Genomic DNA, 16,070 nt, shown 5'->3' with positions numbered 1-16,070 from the left:
AGGGTGGCCCCACTGGTACACCACGAGCAAAGCACAATTTCATTTTTCTACACAGCAACAGTGAGAAAACAAAGGTGTAATTTTATTGCTGTAAAGAAAGAACTACGAAGCTGCGAACTTAAATACTCAATGATGTTCCCTGCAAAGTTAAGAGTGAAGGCAGAGGCAAAAGTGTGGTCCTTTACAACGCCGGAAGTGGGCCACGACCGGCTTGAGGGGTGGCGTCAAGTCACCAACCATGGAAGAGAGGGGAAAAGCAATGGTCAGCAGCCGCCGGGAGCGGCGCAGTTAGAATTGGAAAAGACAGTGTCCACAAACGAGGACCCAGGCAAAGGGAGCTGAACAGATAGAGGTCTACCTCTCGGAGACCAGACGCTGTCGACATAACCCATCGCCATGAAGCACTTGCACATGGACAGAGTGGGCACAATCTGACCTCCAACAAAAATCGTCCGGAGGACAACGACCAGCAAATTGAAGATCGGTGACACCTGCATGACTCCTGAAGCACACAGACATATAATGAACAGCCGCCTTATATGAATGTAAGGATTTTCCCATGGTTAACTGTGTACCTCAATGCAACATTACAAATCTAATACGTAGCAGATAAGAGGATGTTCTGGGGAGGGTAGCGGAGATTTTCCCCTCCTACGAAGGCAACGGGAAATGGGAATTAGGCAATCTGCAATGTTGGGGAGGCGGGTAGTTTAAAATCTGTCATGCAAGGAGGCAGGGAGGGGGGAGGGACGTGCAATAAGTCTTAACAGTTCTAGTTTCGTTTTTCTTTATTCTCTGATATGGTTCATGGTACGACTTACATACTTACAAAAGAGACCAACACCTCATCAGCCGGATCATACAAATAAATCTGATGCCGCATACAGTTACACAAACTAATCACACTGCGTTCACGCCCGCAATACAACCATCGCGTGCTCAGCACCTACCACTGATCTCATGGAAAGTGAATGGGCTGAGAGATAAAGTAAAGAGGGGACTGGTACTCCAATACCTTAAGCGCCAGGTGCCAGCAGTAGTCATGCTGCAGGATACCCACCTGGTTGAACCAACTTGCAAGGCCCTTGACAGATGGGGCTTTAAATTAGCAGTCCATTCAGAATTCATCCGGCTCTCGAGGGGTGGGGATTTTAACCAGAAAGCAGTACCCACTTATTATCAAATACACACAGACGGACGAGCAAGGTCGTTTTGCGGCCATCTCATGTCAGTGGGACGGATGTACAATCAATATTGTGACAGTATACATTCCCCCAGCACTTCATTTGTTGGCTTTCAGGCACTTAGCACATTTCTGCTCTGACTTCCAGAGGGAGAACTAATAACAGGGGGTGATTCTAACACGACCCTAGATGACACTTTAGACTGAACACCCCACCGGCAGCAACACCGCACACACTCCAAATTAGTAGACTTTCTCAAGACGATCGGCCTAGTAGATGTTTGGTGGTCACAATTCCCACAGCCGCGACAATACACATACCATTCAGGCGCACACAACAGCCTTTCCAGAATTGACTACGTACTCACGCCAGCAGATTGTGTGTGGAGATTTGAAGAAATTACTCACTTGCCAAGGGGCATATCAGACCACTCACAAGTCTCTGTTAAATATACATGGCGCACATCAACACAATGCCGCATATTCCTGATATCCCAAGGTTATCTAAAGAACCCCAAGATTTGGAAGGGATTACTAACCGTCACAAATCACTATTTCAGCAAAAACGAACCCTCAGTTTCCTCACTCCTCACTCTATGGGAGGCATATAAGCCGGTTCTTCATGGGCAGGCCATCTCGCTGATCTCCGGCCATAAAAAGGAAAAGGCAAAAATAATGGCGACCATGGAACAGGGAGTGAGCCAATTAGAACTAGAACATTCTCAAGACCCCTAGGACACAAACACACACCGACTTTACCTTAAAAACCAAGAATACAAAGAATACTTGTGGAAAGATGCGAGGAGCCGACTGGCTGTCACCCGGCATACAGTATACGAAATAGGAGATAAAGCTGACAAGCTCCTGGCTTGGCTCAATAAGCGGGAACGAGCGGAACGATGATTGGCAGAACTTCAACTTGCCACCGGAGAAATCACAACAGACCCCTTAGCAATAGTAGATACACAGGTGTTCCATTATGCGCGGGTGTATGCCCCGGCAATCACAATACAGCAGGAGGCGGCAATGACATTTCTCCAAGATATCCAGCTACCCACACTCACAGACGAGGAGATGCAATTACTAGAAACAGAACTCACAACCGAAGAACTAACCAAATCGATAGGAAGCATACAATCAGGAAAAGCCCTAGGGCCCAATGGTATCCCTATAGAATTATATAAAAGAGGCGCAACTAACCTCACCCCACACTTGCTAAAAATGTACAACGCCAGCTTAGAGACAGGAGAGCTCCCTAAAGATCAGAGAATGGCGACAATAGTGACCATCCATAAACCGGGAAAGCCGGCCTGGGAGTGTGCCTCCTACCAGCCTATCTCTCTGATTAAAGCGGAGGCCAAGATCTTGGCCAAAGCCTTGGCCAACAGATTGACACCTCACCTAACTAAGCTAGTACATCCGGACCAATCTGGGTTCATGCCAGGTAGGAATACAGCCCTAAATCTAAGACGCCTGCACAATGTAGTAGGACACAAGCACACGATTCAAGAGGAGGCCATTATACTGTTGCTTGAGGCGCACATTCATTTCGATAAAATAGAGTGGCCTTCCTTGTTGCCATTCTCACACATATGAGGTTCGGACCTAAATTCTGCTCTTGGATAAAGCTTTTGTATACAAAACCACTCACACACGTAGTAGCAAATGGACACATATTCAAGGAATTCCCTTTAGGACGCGGAACGAGGCAGGGCTGTCCTCTTTCACTGCTCCTTTTTGCCCTTCTACTGGAGACTTTAGCAGCCTGGATAATGAAAGATCTGGTTATCTGTGGGCTCCGCTGGGCAGGAGGATGGGAAGATTGCATTTCCCTATATGCAGATGACGTTCTGTTATATAAGGCATCACCCAATCGCTCATTGCACAGACTCTTAAATATATGTGAAACCTATGGAAGACACGCCGGATACACTGTTAACTTGAGCAAAACTGTACTCTATGTCCTGAAGGGCCCACTGCTGACATTACCTAGGGGATGTGAAGTGAAGGTGGCAGAAGATAGCTTCAAGTATCTGGGGATCCATATTACTTCGGACTCAGATTTCATGACCATCAATCTTTTAGAGCCGCTGAAAAGATTCTGAAAAGATTGTGCAGAGATACCAAACATTGGCAATCCCTTCCATTGACGCTGCTGGAAAAAGCAGCACTTTTCAAAATGATGGCGTTTCCTAGATTCCTATATTCTCTACACAACACCCCATTCCTGGTTCCCCCATCATACTTTCGAGCAATAGAGGTAGAAGTAACCAAGCTCCTATGGAATGGAAAACTGGCCTGAATAGCTATGACTAAACTGGTCAAGAGTTGGTATGCTGGTGGCATATACAAACAGTCAGTTGGGACGCCCAATATACAAACGTTCTATTGGGCGTCCCAACTGACTGCGATCAATCAATGGCTCCATGCCTCCCACATGGACCCGGCTTACCAAATCGATAGACATGTCCTGGTAATAAGAGGGCTCAACTGAGCGCTGTGTTACAGCAAGAACCAGAAAACAGCCCTCGTAGGGCCGTCTGCGCACAGTCCATATATGGCACACAGCACTGAGAAAGCTAGGGTGGGACAGTAAGATAACTCAGGCAACCCCCCTTTGGGAGACTGGCAAGTTGGGCAAACTGTGCAATAGCAAAGGGTTTAAACAATGGGACACCATAGGAATATCAAGAGTTGGGAATCTCTGCAACAAGGGGAAGGTAATCACATTTACTTCAACGTCAAGATCAGTACGAGATGGCGGCGCAGAAATGTTTTGCTATCTTCAGATCAAGCACGCATTAGAAGCAATGAACCCACCTGACACTGTCCTCCCTGAGGCCTCTCCTCTGGAGGATAGATTCCTAACAGAACACATGGACAAAAAAGCCACATCCCAAACCTACAGAAAAATTATTAACAACCAACCTGATCCCACACTCTCTGGGAAAAATGGCAGGCGAATGTGGGTGAATGTGGGTGAATTGGATGATACGGACTGGCAGGAGGCGTTAGAGTTCCTGAGGGAGGTGGTGATATCCTCAAAACTGAGCCTTGTGCAACTGAAAGTGCTCCACAGGATCTACTACACTAGGGTAACACTATGTCAGATAGGAAAGACTGATAGCCAACTCTGCTTGTGCCAATGCAGTGCAGTAGGCAAATTTTTTCACACGATGTGGGAATGTCCATCAATAGCGGCGTACTGGGAGGCAGTCATGACCACAATAACAACGGTGAGTGAGGCCCCTGTACCACCAGAACCTAAGTGATGTCTCCAAAATATATGGGAGGTAACAGACCTGAATACTACAGCACAAGCCTGGGCGATACCAGACAATAGCCAAAATAAACATCGCTAAATACTGGGGCGCGCAAAACACTCCCACTCCAAAAGAATGGTGTAACAACATGGTATGGCTATGGCGGCCAAAAAGGCTGTATACGTACATAAAGGATGCTTTCAAAAATGGGAACGGGTATGGGGAAAATGGAATGCATTTAGAGGTGGCATATGTACTTTACCCCCGGCGGAATCTTCACTGAAGGACAGTTGACGAACCAAAAAGTGCCAATTATATATAAACCAATAAGTATGTTCATGTAATAAAGATGTACGATCATGGAGGTAACTGCACGGCTTGATGCATTATGTAAAGGTCTCAATGGTTACTGAAGATATTGTTATAAGTCTTGTACCCAATAAAAAGAATTAAAAAAAAATCAACACAACAAGTGGGGGAATAACATTAGAAAAATTAAAAATGTTATTAAAATATACTTTGAGGCTAAATATATTGTATGCAACAGTTGGATTTGATGAGGGGACAGGGTTTCATTGGTTCACTACAATGTTACAGCGGTTTCTGAAAAGCACCTTAACAGCATCCATTTCACGTTTATTTACAGTTTTAGCTCTCACTCAGATCTATGGGTGACAAGTTTTAAAAATATCAACAGACAAATAATGGGAGTACTATAATAAAGCATAACTATTCATGAAGATGCAAAATGCACCACTAAAATTCAGTTTTGGTTGGACACTTTTAAAATTGATGTCACCAATTTGAGAGCGGGGAAGTGTTCTGTTTAAGGACGGCCATGAAAGTTATTCAGCTTTAATCACTCGCACATCTGCATTAAACCTAACATAAAGGGCACAGACTGGAAAAAGCAATTTCACCCATATGTTTCTGAATACATTCAAATTCATGAAAGATATAAGGGGTGGTTCTCTTACCTTCTCTGCAGTTGTTGTCCATATCTGAGCTGCGTTGGATTCTGGAGCCATTAGTAAGCTATGCAGCAAAGCTATCACTTCTGCTGCCATACTGTTTGCCACATGACCACTTATAAATGGGCGAACTGGATCAGTTCTGTGTAAGGACAGAATATTAATAACCTGCTCAGCAAGAAGGAAACGTAATGATGCCTTAACAGTTGCGTTCAGTTGTAAATTATACTGTCATTCCATATATGTTGTAAAACGTATTCCCTACCTCAGTAATACCAAATTAAAAAAGGGTAATCTTGTCAGAAGAAAAATAACTAAAATCAAAATGTACACATTTAATATTCACTTCAGTACAGGAGAGCTCAGTGATTAAGCTCCTAACTAATCAAACTCATCACAATAAATAAATAGAGGGCTACGTAGGTGCTGAATAATAACTATTACTGAAGTACCTAGAGACAATCCAGTTTGTCTTGTGTGATATATAAACAGTTATTATCATTATTATTATTACATAAATTGCTTTAATATTAGTTCTTGCCATGTCTTGTCTACCAGGGTACTAATTCAGTACTGGGGTATACTGTAACCTTTCAGAAACAGTGTGTCTGTGAGAGTGCAGACCAAAGTCTCTTCATTTAACTAATAGCTACAAAAACTATAGGGAATGAATTGCAATGCATGAAATATATACACTTTACAATGGTTGAGGTGAACACTGATTAAAAAAAAAGTTGAAAACCTTAACAGAATGTTCAGTTTTATCCAGATCTTTGCTCCAAGACTCATGGTCCACAATAACAAAATTGCAAGCCCACTGGTTTGCTGATCTAGATGGCTAAGAGCCAGGGAGTAAACACTAGCAGAACTAAGGCACCTGCGGTGACGGAGGACAATCGTGTGAGATTTTGTCCTGGAGACAGCAGAGGATGAGTTATGTGCTAGACAGGCACCTATAAGTATTTTAAGATTCAATATGTTTTTATTGGTTATTAGTGTATCATCACAACGTGAACATAATCAGCTTCAAAACTCCATATATGCTGCTTCTTTAAGTAGCTGAAGATCATCCACTGCTTGGATATGAAATGGACCAGTATCCCCAGCAAAGAAGCCCAATAAAGACTCCTGCGCGGATAACTGCCCAAAAGTTCCTTATCTTCAGGCAGAATCACAGAGTCTGCGTTAGTGTACCACTTTCACCATACTCTATGACATCTCTGAAAATCAGATTTGACCAAGTTGAGCAGTGGTGGGTACTTAGCAGTAAGCAGTCCCTCCTGTGAGTGGTAATATTTATCCCTACATACCTGATCGCACCAGTGGCCCATCTAAATGTCATCTCACTACACAGGCTGCAAACTCCTATGGGGATGAGTTAAGGGCCTCACATTTTGCTCGACTTATGTTGTACCCAAAGAAGACCTTACAGAAGAGACCTTGGATCATCCAGCAGTGTAGTGAGGGAGGTGATGATGCTGGTTCCATGGGGGTCAGCTTACTTACCTTTGGAGTCGCTTCTTTGGTCTGTGGCTCAGGTGCGACTTTTCCACTAGCCAGTTGCCACAGGCACAGTCCTCTCTTCGCTAGCCCAAGGTACTGCAGGTGCAGTCCAACAGACAGTGCAGCCCCTCTTGCCAGGTTCAGGGGTCAGCATGGCAGTTTTTCTTCAGTCAATTCTCCAGTTCTGGTGTGAACTGTGGTTCAGGATGCCAGGGGTGCCATATTTATGCCCAGAAGGGGCCCTGGGGGATGATGTGATCAATAGCCAATGGGCTACCAGGATCCCTCATGACCTGTGATGACTTTCGGCTATGTGTGGTATCTAGCAATCCCAGGTTGCACTATTCTGCCTACTCCCAAGATGTCTGAACCCTCCATTGGTTGGTAGGAGCTTGGTAGCCCACCCTAGAGGTGTGACTACCTGTGGGGTACACACCCATGGGAAAAATGGTTATGGCATTGGACTCCCCTGCCTACCTGGCAACCCCTCAGGAGTGTTATCGCCATTTGCCCACCAAAGGCGACTTCGCCTTTGAAGCACGCCTTTTAGGCCAACAGCATGCGTGGCTTCCTGCAAGTGGGAGGTAACACCACTTCCTGTAGCAGGCTTCTATTGTTCCCGAGCACGGAAGTCATTCACACAACTCTCCAAGAGGGCAAAAGGCTATCTGGTGGCCAGCAACTGTGCGAGGACGCTGGACAAACTCGGCAACAAATTGCCAACTTTCTTACAGTTGCTTTTTTCTTTAAACTTAACAATATACAGCTTCCTGCCTCAGTGCTCTATAGGCCTTCCTCAGGGGAGACCTACATATATTGTTAAGGTAAGCGGCAAAGTTGAACTAGCAGTTTTAAACTGCTCTTCCAGGCTGCAGTGGCAGGCTAGGAGTCATTTTGTATTTTGTCTTACACCAAGCAAAACCAAAGGGGATGATGGAAGGAGTGTTGAACATTGCAAGCACTCGCCCCCAGTCAACTGATCTGGGGTTAATCCATCATGATTCTTTAGCTCACTCCGCCACCCCAGTTCAGACATGGCCATATGCAAATCAGTCTGACCCTGTGCCTCATGCGAACAGTCTAGCCCGAACTGCCAAGCCATGTCTTCCCTGGACCGGAAACAAGCATCCTGGGACCGGTTTCTGGCTAATCAGCCAGGCTAGCTTGAATCCAGTGGCAAAGTGAGCAAGGGACCCACGTATGGGCATACCCTGCCAACTTAGGGCGAACAAAGCAAAACCAAAGGGGATGATGGACGGAGTGTTGAACATTGTAAGCACTCACCCCCAGTCAACTGATCTAGGTTTAATACATCATGATTATTTAGCTCACTCCGGTGACCCCAGTTCAGACATGACCATATGCAAATCAGTCTGACCCTGTGCATCATGGGAACAGTCCAGCCCGCATGAGTGGTATTGGTAGAAAGGCATACAGGAGGTTGAAACTCCACTCAAGATGAAAAGAGTCCCTGAACAAGAGTCGCCTTGGAAACTCTAGTGCGAAAAACATTGCACATTCTCGGTAGTGGTGAACAGATCTACTTAAGGCTCTTCACACTGCTGAAAGAGTCCTGGCGCTACTGCCGGAAAGACATGCCTTTCATGATCTTCTAGGCATCTTCAGCTGAGCTTGTCCGCCCTGATGCTCAGAGAGCCTGCCAGGTGTTGAACCACCAGGCAAAGGCCCTGGCATTCCAGCCATGTCAAGTGGCGCAGAGACTCTTGTTTAAGAGTCCATGACCCACCTTGCCCTGTTTTTTTGTAGTACCAGATGGCAGTGGTGTTGTCTGAAAACCTATACTAGACTTTCCTCGATTGAGTGAAGAAAGGCCTTCAATGCCAAGCCAATCACTTGAAACTCCAACAGGTTGATATAGAGCTCAGACTCCACCGTAGACCAGAATCCTCTGATCTCCACCTCCCCAGATGGCTGCCACATCCCAGAGTGACTCATCCATCACAACAATCAACTCTGGTTGGGGAAGGGAGAGGGGTCTGCCTTTGACCAAATTGCGGTTTGTCAGCCACCACTCCAGATCTTTTGAAGTTCCATCTGAGATCTAGACCATGTCGGAAAGATTCCCCTGATACAGTGCCCATGGAGACTTCAGGTCCCACCACAAAGCCTGCATATACCAATGGGCATGAGGCACAAGCAGTATGCAGGCGCCATGTGGCTTAACAACTTCAGAGTGTTTCTCACCAAAATCTAGGATAGAGGCTGAAACATCAGTATCATAGCTTGAATATGCTAGGCTCGCTGCATGGGAGAATAAGCCCGAACCTGCACTGTGTCCAAAATAGCTCCAATGAAAGGGGATGTCTGAGAGGGAGTCAGGTGGGACTATGGCACATCAACAGTGAAGCCCAGCGAGTGCCGAAGGTTTGCTGTAGGCTGGAGGTGGGAGACAACTGCTTGGGGCGAGCTCGCCTTCCACAGCCAATCGTCAAAGTAGGGAAGGACTGGAACCCCCAACCTCCATAGATGAGCTACAATCACCGCCATCACTTTCATTAACATCCAAGGGATGGTGGCGTGGTAAGGGGGAAGGGGGGCCCAGCAAACGGAAAGTTCAATTGGCCTACCATGAATCGCACGCAACGTCTGTCGGCAGGGAGGACGGGGTTGTGCAAACATGCATCCTGCAAATCCAACACTACCAACCAGTCTCCTCAATGGCTCCCATGGCCAAGAGCAGCAACACTTCCTTTATGGAGCAAGGGGAGGTGGTCCTTTGTCAGACAGTCGTTAGAGGGTGGGGGTAGTCACAAGGGGGAGGGAGTAGCCCATTCGGACTATTTGCAAAACCCAATGGCCTGATCTTACATTTTGCTAGAGGTGGAGGTGATGGTGTATCTTGCCTCCCACTGGATGTCCATGAGAGTTGAAGGGTAAACTAAAGGGATTTGGAGGCTGTGGCTGCTCGGAGTGGGGGGTGGCGGAAGGGACTGACTTGACCTCTGGCTGCCTGTCTGACATGCTTTAAGGGACCTGTGTCGTCAGCCACGAAAAGGCAGTGAAGCCTGGTGACTGGGAGGGTATGGACGTGATTCAATCCCCTTCTGTGGCTACGACAGGGGCGGAAGGCGGACTGGGGACAATGAGGGCCATAGGCAAGCCCAAGGACCTGGCAGTAGATCTGCTGTCTTTAAGGAGCTCCAACGCTGATCCCACCTGCTCTATGAAAAGGAGAGAGCCATCAAAGGGCATGTCCATAAGAGAGGCTCAAACCAGTTGTTCTCAGTCAGGCATGGTGCTGCAGGGCCGCTGATGATGAAATTGCTCTACCAAGCAAGTCTGTCATGTCGAGTCCACATCGTATGGTGAACTTTGCTGCATCTCTCCTGTCAGCAATAGCTTGGGAGAGTATGGCTCAGGCCTTCTCCAAGACCATGGAAGTTGTTGTCAATTTCACTTGACATTATCATCCGAGTGGGAGGAACCTCCTGACGCGACAGGTCACAGGACGAACGCAATGCAGGAGAGCCCTCAAACAGGGGCACAACAGTCTGCTGGGGTCCTTAATTTTAGCCACACTCCAAAGATAAACTCCTTTCGGTTAAGGTAATTTCCTTTGCCACAATCCCCATTGCCCTCTCCAGCATGCTATCAATGGTGGTTGTTTGACCAACAGGCAATTCAGAAATCCCTCCATGCTCCTTTTTTCACTTGCCCATTTTTTTAGGGTACATCAAGTTGCTCACCAGTAAAATAGCTGTGGGTGATGAGGGGCGAATGAAAGAGAACAGGCCCAACCCAGCCTAGTCTAGTCTGGCCACGAACGGGCGCAGACGGGCAAGGGCAGCAGCACTTGAGGCACCCACACTGCGGGACGCCTCAGCCCAATTTATGGCGTTCCAGCGTCAGAAAGCAAACACTGCAGCTGGGGTTGCTGGGGGATGTACTTCCCTACCCCAGCAGCCTCCAGTATCCGCCGATAAGCAGCAGCAACAAGTGCAGCAGCATTTGAAACACCCCCGACCAGTAGTACTGGCGAGGTCGAGAAGAGCAAGAGATTTCAGGCCACAAGCGGGTTTGGTCAGTGCCAGCCCAGGGTCTGCTGGGCTCCCTCAGCACCCCAGGTCTGGGGCCACAGGTACTTCAGTGCCCCACATAAGCGCTTTCCAGGTCAGGCTTTCACTGAGGGCCTGGCGGTACCCTCCTCCTTGGGCCCCAAAGCCCTTAAGCGCCGCTATCCTGTTGCGCTGGTGAAAACTCTCAAAAGAGTCAACAAAAGGTTGCAAAAAGCAAGTCAAAAAATGACTTGGGGTAGCTCAGAGCATATCATCGCGATCTGGGGCGGAAAGTAAAGAACTCACGTCAGTCTGCCAGGGTGGTGCCTATATAGGTAACGCACATATCACTGCAGACACAAGCTACCAGTATATAAGGATCCTGCTCAAAAATCTTCCAGATCAAGCCTGTTGCCTAATGATATTCCAAGGTAAAGAATCTGTGGCTAGAAGTCTCTATCAGATAGCTACAGCTTCCAAACTATTAAGGGCTTTGAGATCAAGTTGAGATGGAACTTGGTTGGAGGTGAACCAAACAACAGTCCGAAACCAGCCATCACCAGGAAATGGCCACTGACAGTGAGGCTGACACCAATCCTGAAGCCACTTGGAGCCCAAAGGGACACCCAAGGATTCTATTGGGAGCCAGAATCAAGCTAACAAAGCCTGGGTGAATACAACAAACTGAGTGGGGTCAGTGCCATGTGCCAGAAAAGGCAGGAATTGGTCCACCAGCACAAGGCATGGTATTGGAACAGAGACAAACACCGATGCCAAGGCCTCTGACCAGTAGGGCAGGAATGACATTGCGATTACAGTCTTGGGACGGACAATCTGGCCAGACAACTTGCTCCAGAGCCAGAGAAGATGTTAAACTAGAAGGACACCTCATGACAAACTGGATAACCAACATCCCACTGGCCGATTCGATCCATAGGATATCCTAACAAGTTACTGGGGCCCTCCCAAACAAGCCGGGATCTATTCAGAAGCTGGACTCTCAGGCAATGACAAGAACCTGAATGTCTAAAAATGAATACAACACTGGAAACCGGACAAAAGTGAAGAAAACTAATGGAAAGAGCAATCGGATCCAGACAGAAGGGCACAGAAAAAAGTGAACTGACATAGGATCGCCGGGTGGTGCCATATATTGCTCCATAATGGCACTTCGGAAGAGGTGCAAGGGTAGAGACCGCGTCATGGCTCCACCTCCCAGCGCATGAGGGATATTGCAAATAATAAGGATCCAGTTTGGTGTCTGGAGTAGATTCAAGAGGTGAGGAATCTGCTGATAGAAGTATCAATTAGAAGCATGGATATCGAACAAAGATGAAGTCATTCGCACTACATGGATGTTGTCTTTCTTTTAGTTTGTCTCCCTTCCTTCTTGATCCTACAGCGAACTCAAAGTGCAGGTGTGGACTGAAATTCCATGAATTTACTGAGAATGGCAAAAGTGTCCACTGTCTGCTGACCCAACACATATATTTAATATTTTGCATTAGATGATAGGAGCTACACAAGAAATATGAACTGATATTGACCTCATTAAAAATCTGACTTTCTAAGAGTTGTCTATCCCACAGTGAAAAGCAGCAGAGGTTTTGTGACAAAAGCTGAATTGTATCCTTGAAATTGATACTGCTGCACATATTATCAGGCCTCAAATGGATAAACACTCCATTATTCTGTAGCTATGTTCATCTGTCATTTGTACAAGAATCAATATACATACTTAACCTGGCAGTTGCCAATCGGTAGTTATAGTTAGGACCTAGTTTCCATAGGAAAAGCATTTTTGGAGATATACATATGTAGATTTGGAGTTAGAGGCGGAATTCAGGAACAAATCCATAGTGATCCAACAAAAGCTAACATGCTGAACGGAATTCGCAGTTCACATTCTCACCTGCAGATATGTAGGGCGCACTAAGCTCCATGTGCACCTTAGAATCTTGCAACACATCAGAGAAATTGTCAACAGTGACCCAGCATATCTTGTCACCAGGCACTTCAAAGAAACACATCAGAACAACTTCGACCACCTAAAATACTGTGTAGTTGACTGCATCCCACCACTCAGACGTGGGGGTAACAGGGAGAAATTTTTTAAGACAACTGGAGTCTAAATATATAATTGAACTCAATATCAAGCCCTGGTAGGACTAAACTTTAGTGAAGACTTATACAACTTCTGTAATAGGAAGTTACTCTAGCTGCGTCTACACATTATTGCCTATATGATTTTTAGAAGTCGGCTGACTTCTAGTTAGATGTCCATTTTTTAACCCAGTAAGTTTTATATTCTCACCATTAGGAGCATTTTTAATGAACTGCACCAGTCTCGCCAGTTCCTGGAGTGACTTTGGGTTCAATATTCACATATCACGGCTCCTTCGCACTTTTCCCCGTCCCATTTCACTTTTATATAGTTTTACTCTTTTGTGACCCCATTGTTTAGTACATTAACAATTTACATCATTGGCTATCTAGTGGACATAACTCATCCCACGCAGACTTCGACATGCTGTAACAGACCCTTACAACATAAGGGCCCCTCTCGAGCTCCTGCACTAAGCGTACACAGCAGCATGACTTCAGATGCGCTCCCATATCATAGATATTCGCATGGGCACTCTCACGCAAAGGCTACAATTGATGCGCTTCATTTAACTGTTCCCCGGTTAGTTATGACGTCACACTTGGTTCCTTGGATTCTGTCAGTGCCACATGGCATTCAAGTATGTTATCCTGAATGCAAGCTTGTGTTACTTCATTCGTTTTAAGAACACGTTTCAATCACAGTCACATACAGCAGAAATGTGCTCAGTTTGTGCATGGTCATTATAGAACTGACAGCTCAGGCTCATAGGACGGTCCACGTCTTCCGCCTTCTCACAGCGCAAGTGCTCAGACCTGTGCACCTTTTACAGAATTGATTTCACAGCAATGGCGGCAATTTGTGGCTCTTGATTTAATGCAATAAAGAAAGGCTAACTAACCCTTCAAAAGTGTCTACCTGGCAAGTTCAGAATTTCTTTCCCGGCAAATGGATGTTTGGGCGGTTTTCTTTTTGTCGCCGGTTGAAATACCACTTGCTGCCTCTTGGTTGATCATCTCGACTGGTGGTCCAACACTAACAATTAAGCCAGACTGAGCCCACTTGGTTGCTTTTCGAAGAGCTGCCACAGCTTCTTCTGTAATAACTTCACAGCAGCCACTCTGATAAAACAAAGAAAGTAACATATGCATTTATGCAGCAAACCAATTATCAATAGAGAAATTGCACAAACAAAAATCACAATTAATTGCATATTAAAGGAAAGGGGTGCTCAAAAAATATTTCTATTTACGTGTAATACTGCTTGATTTCAAACCTGGGACTTCTTTCAAAATAATTGTGCACAGATATTACTTTTGCAAGCGTATTGATAAGGCCAAACTAGAAAACTTTAGGATACAACTATTGTTATTGAATTTTTCAGCCACAGAAAAATGTCTCCACATATGCGTCCCAGGACCAACATTCCACCACCCCTCTTGTTGCAGTGGAATAGCCACCCCTCCAACTGAATAACGTCAGGTAATGGCACATGTTCCTCCATTTGTAACCTTGTTTGGACTCTCACCACTCTTATGAGCATCCAGGAGTGGGCCTACGTCAGTTTTCTTCGGAGAACTTTTCTCCGCCACAACGCAGAGCCATCAGACAAAACTGGGAGTATGGGAACAGTGTGCGAAGAGCAGATAAATTGGCAAAAAAAAAGAAATGGTGACGAACACCACCATAAGGAGCAGTGTCAACACTGCAGTACCCAAAGGCAGGGAAAAGAAGAAAGAACAGAGCACAGCCCTTAGCAGACACCCATCCCACCAAAGAGAAAAAACAGACGGCCTATACTCAGGGCCAACCTGGTGTAGATAACCCAAGGCAAAAACACAGTCAAGAAAGGCCGGCCATCAGTCAACAGAACCAGAGTCCCAACAAAGAGGACTCAAATGCACATGAAGCACACAGAGTACACAACTGGGGCGACCCGCCCCAACGAAAGAACAGCACCCAAAAACCAGATCAATTCACAGGTCACTGAGGGGTAGAAGAAGGAGGAGGAGGAGGAGGAGGAGGAGGAGGAGGCCGAAGCCCCGCCAAGAACCTCTGGATGGCCGAGTCTGCCGGGGCATGGAACAAAAGAGTGCCATCGAGAGAAGATCTACCAGCCGTTCCTGAACATTTTCCCGGAACACACTGTCCCGAAGCCAAGCATGGCGGCGAAGGGCAACCAAAGAAGCCATGGCACGACCAAGACCCCATCAGAGAAGAATGGAGCGATGACTCAAATGGAAGCAACAACACCCTCCCACCAGAGCCCTGGTGGAGAACTTCGAAAAGATGATCCGGCTGCCCATTTCCCCGTGGATCACCCATGCGCAAAATACCCACAGCTATGGAAACAGCACGAGCAAAGGCGACACCCACCTCCGTAGGGCCCCGCGGTGGGAAAAGCAGCTCCTCCGTAGGCGACGGCTGCAAGCTAAGGCGGCCATCCCCTAAGCCAATCGGAGTGGGGAAGGAAAGGAGGAAGAGGGGTCGAGGAGTGGGGGACCTGTGGCTCCTCCAGCGAAAACCATGGCCGCGGCAACGGCGAGGAGCCGTCCTTTGATGACGTTGGGGAAAACGCCACAATGCAGCGGCCTGTCTCTGGCGAGGACGACACCAGCAGGCGCCCAACCTCCGGGGAAGAGGAGGCGTCCGAAGAAGAGCCCACGACCAGACGCCTGTCCGGTGCCGTAGAGTCCGCAACCTGAGGCAGGACGTCACCGTCGTCCAGTGCCAAAGGAGGTGCCGGACAGGCCTCCTCCACACCACATGACACAGGAGACCGGGGCTGGGCCGGAGCAGAGGTGGCTAAACGGCGCAGACTCAACCTCCGACGAGGCAGTCGCCTGCGTGGAGGGACAAGAGGGACCCGGGGAGTGACAAAGAGTCCCCCCGCCAGCCTTGACCCATGAGGGGACGAGACGGGCTCGCCGACCCCTGTGGCGCCGCCGAGGCAGACTCGACCTCCGATGAGGCAGCCACCTGCGTGGAGGGACGAGATGGGCCCGGGGAGGGACGACGGGTCCCCCGCCA

At 47.2% G+C, this 16,070-nt stretch overlaps 1 protein-coding gene across 4 annotated transcripts in view; it reads right to left on the bottom strand.

Moving 5' to 3' along the window:
* Positions 1 to 16,070, bottom strand: part of HECTD4 (HECT domain E3 ubiquitin protein ligase 4) — a 2,216,728-nt gene that overhangs the window by 1,310,201 nt on the left and 890,457 nt on the right. For all 4 annotated transcript variants that reach the window (XM_078667422.1, XM_078667425.1, XM_078667423.1 and 1 more), the window contains exons 39-40: positions 13,959 to 14,161; positions 5,424 to 5,559 (exon numbers count right to left, since the gene is read on the bottom strand). In XM_078667422.1, coding sequence (XP_078523548.1) covers positions 5,424 to 5,559; positions 13,959 to 14,161 — 339 coding nt within the window. The remainder of the gene's footprint in view (positions 1 to 5,423; positions 5,560 to 13,958; positions 14,162 to 16,070) is intronic.

Source organism: Lissotriton helveticus, chromosome 11, assembly GCF_964261635.1.
Source record: "Lissotriton helveticus chromosome 11, aLisHel1.1, whole genome shotgun sequence".
NCBI lineage: Eukaryota > Metazoa > Chordata > Amphibia > Caudata > Salamandridae > Lissotriton > Lissotriton helveticus.
Note: the sequence above shows the minus strand (reverse complement) of the source record. Positions and strands in the feature narration are given on the sequence as shown.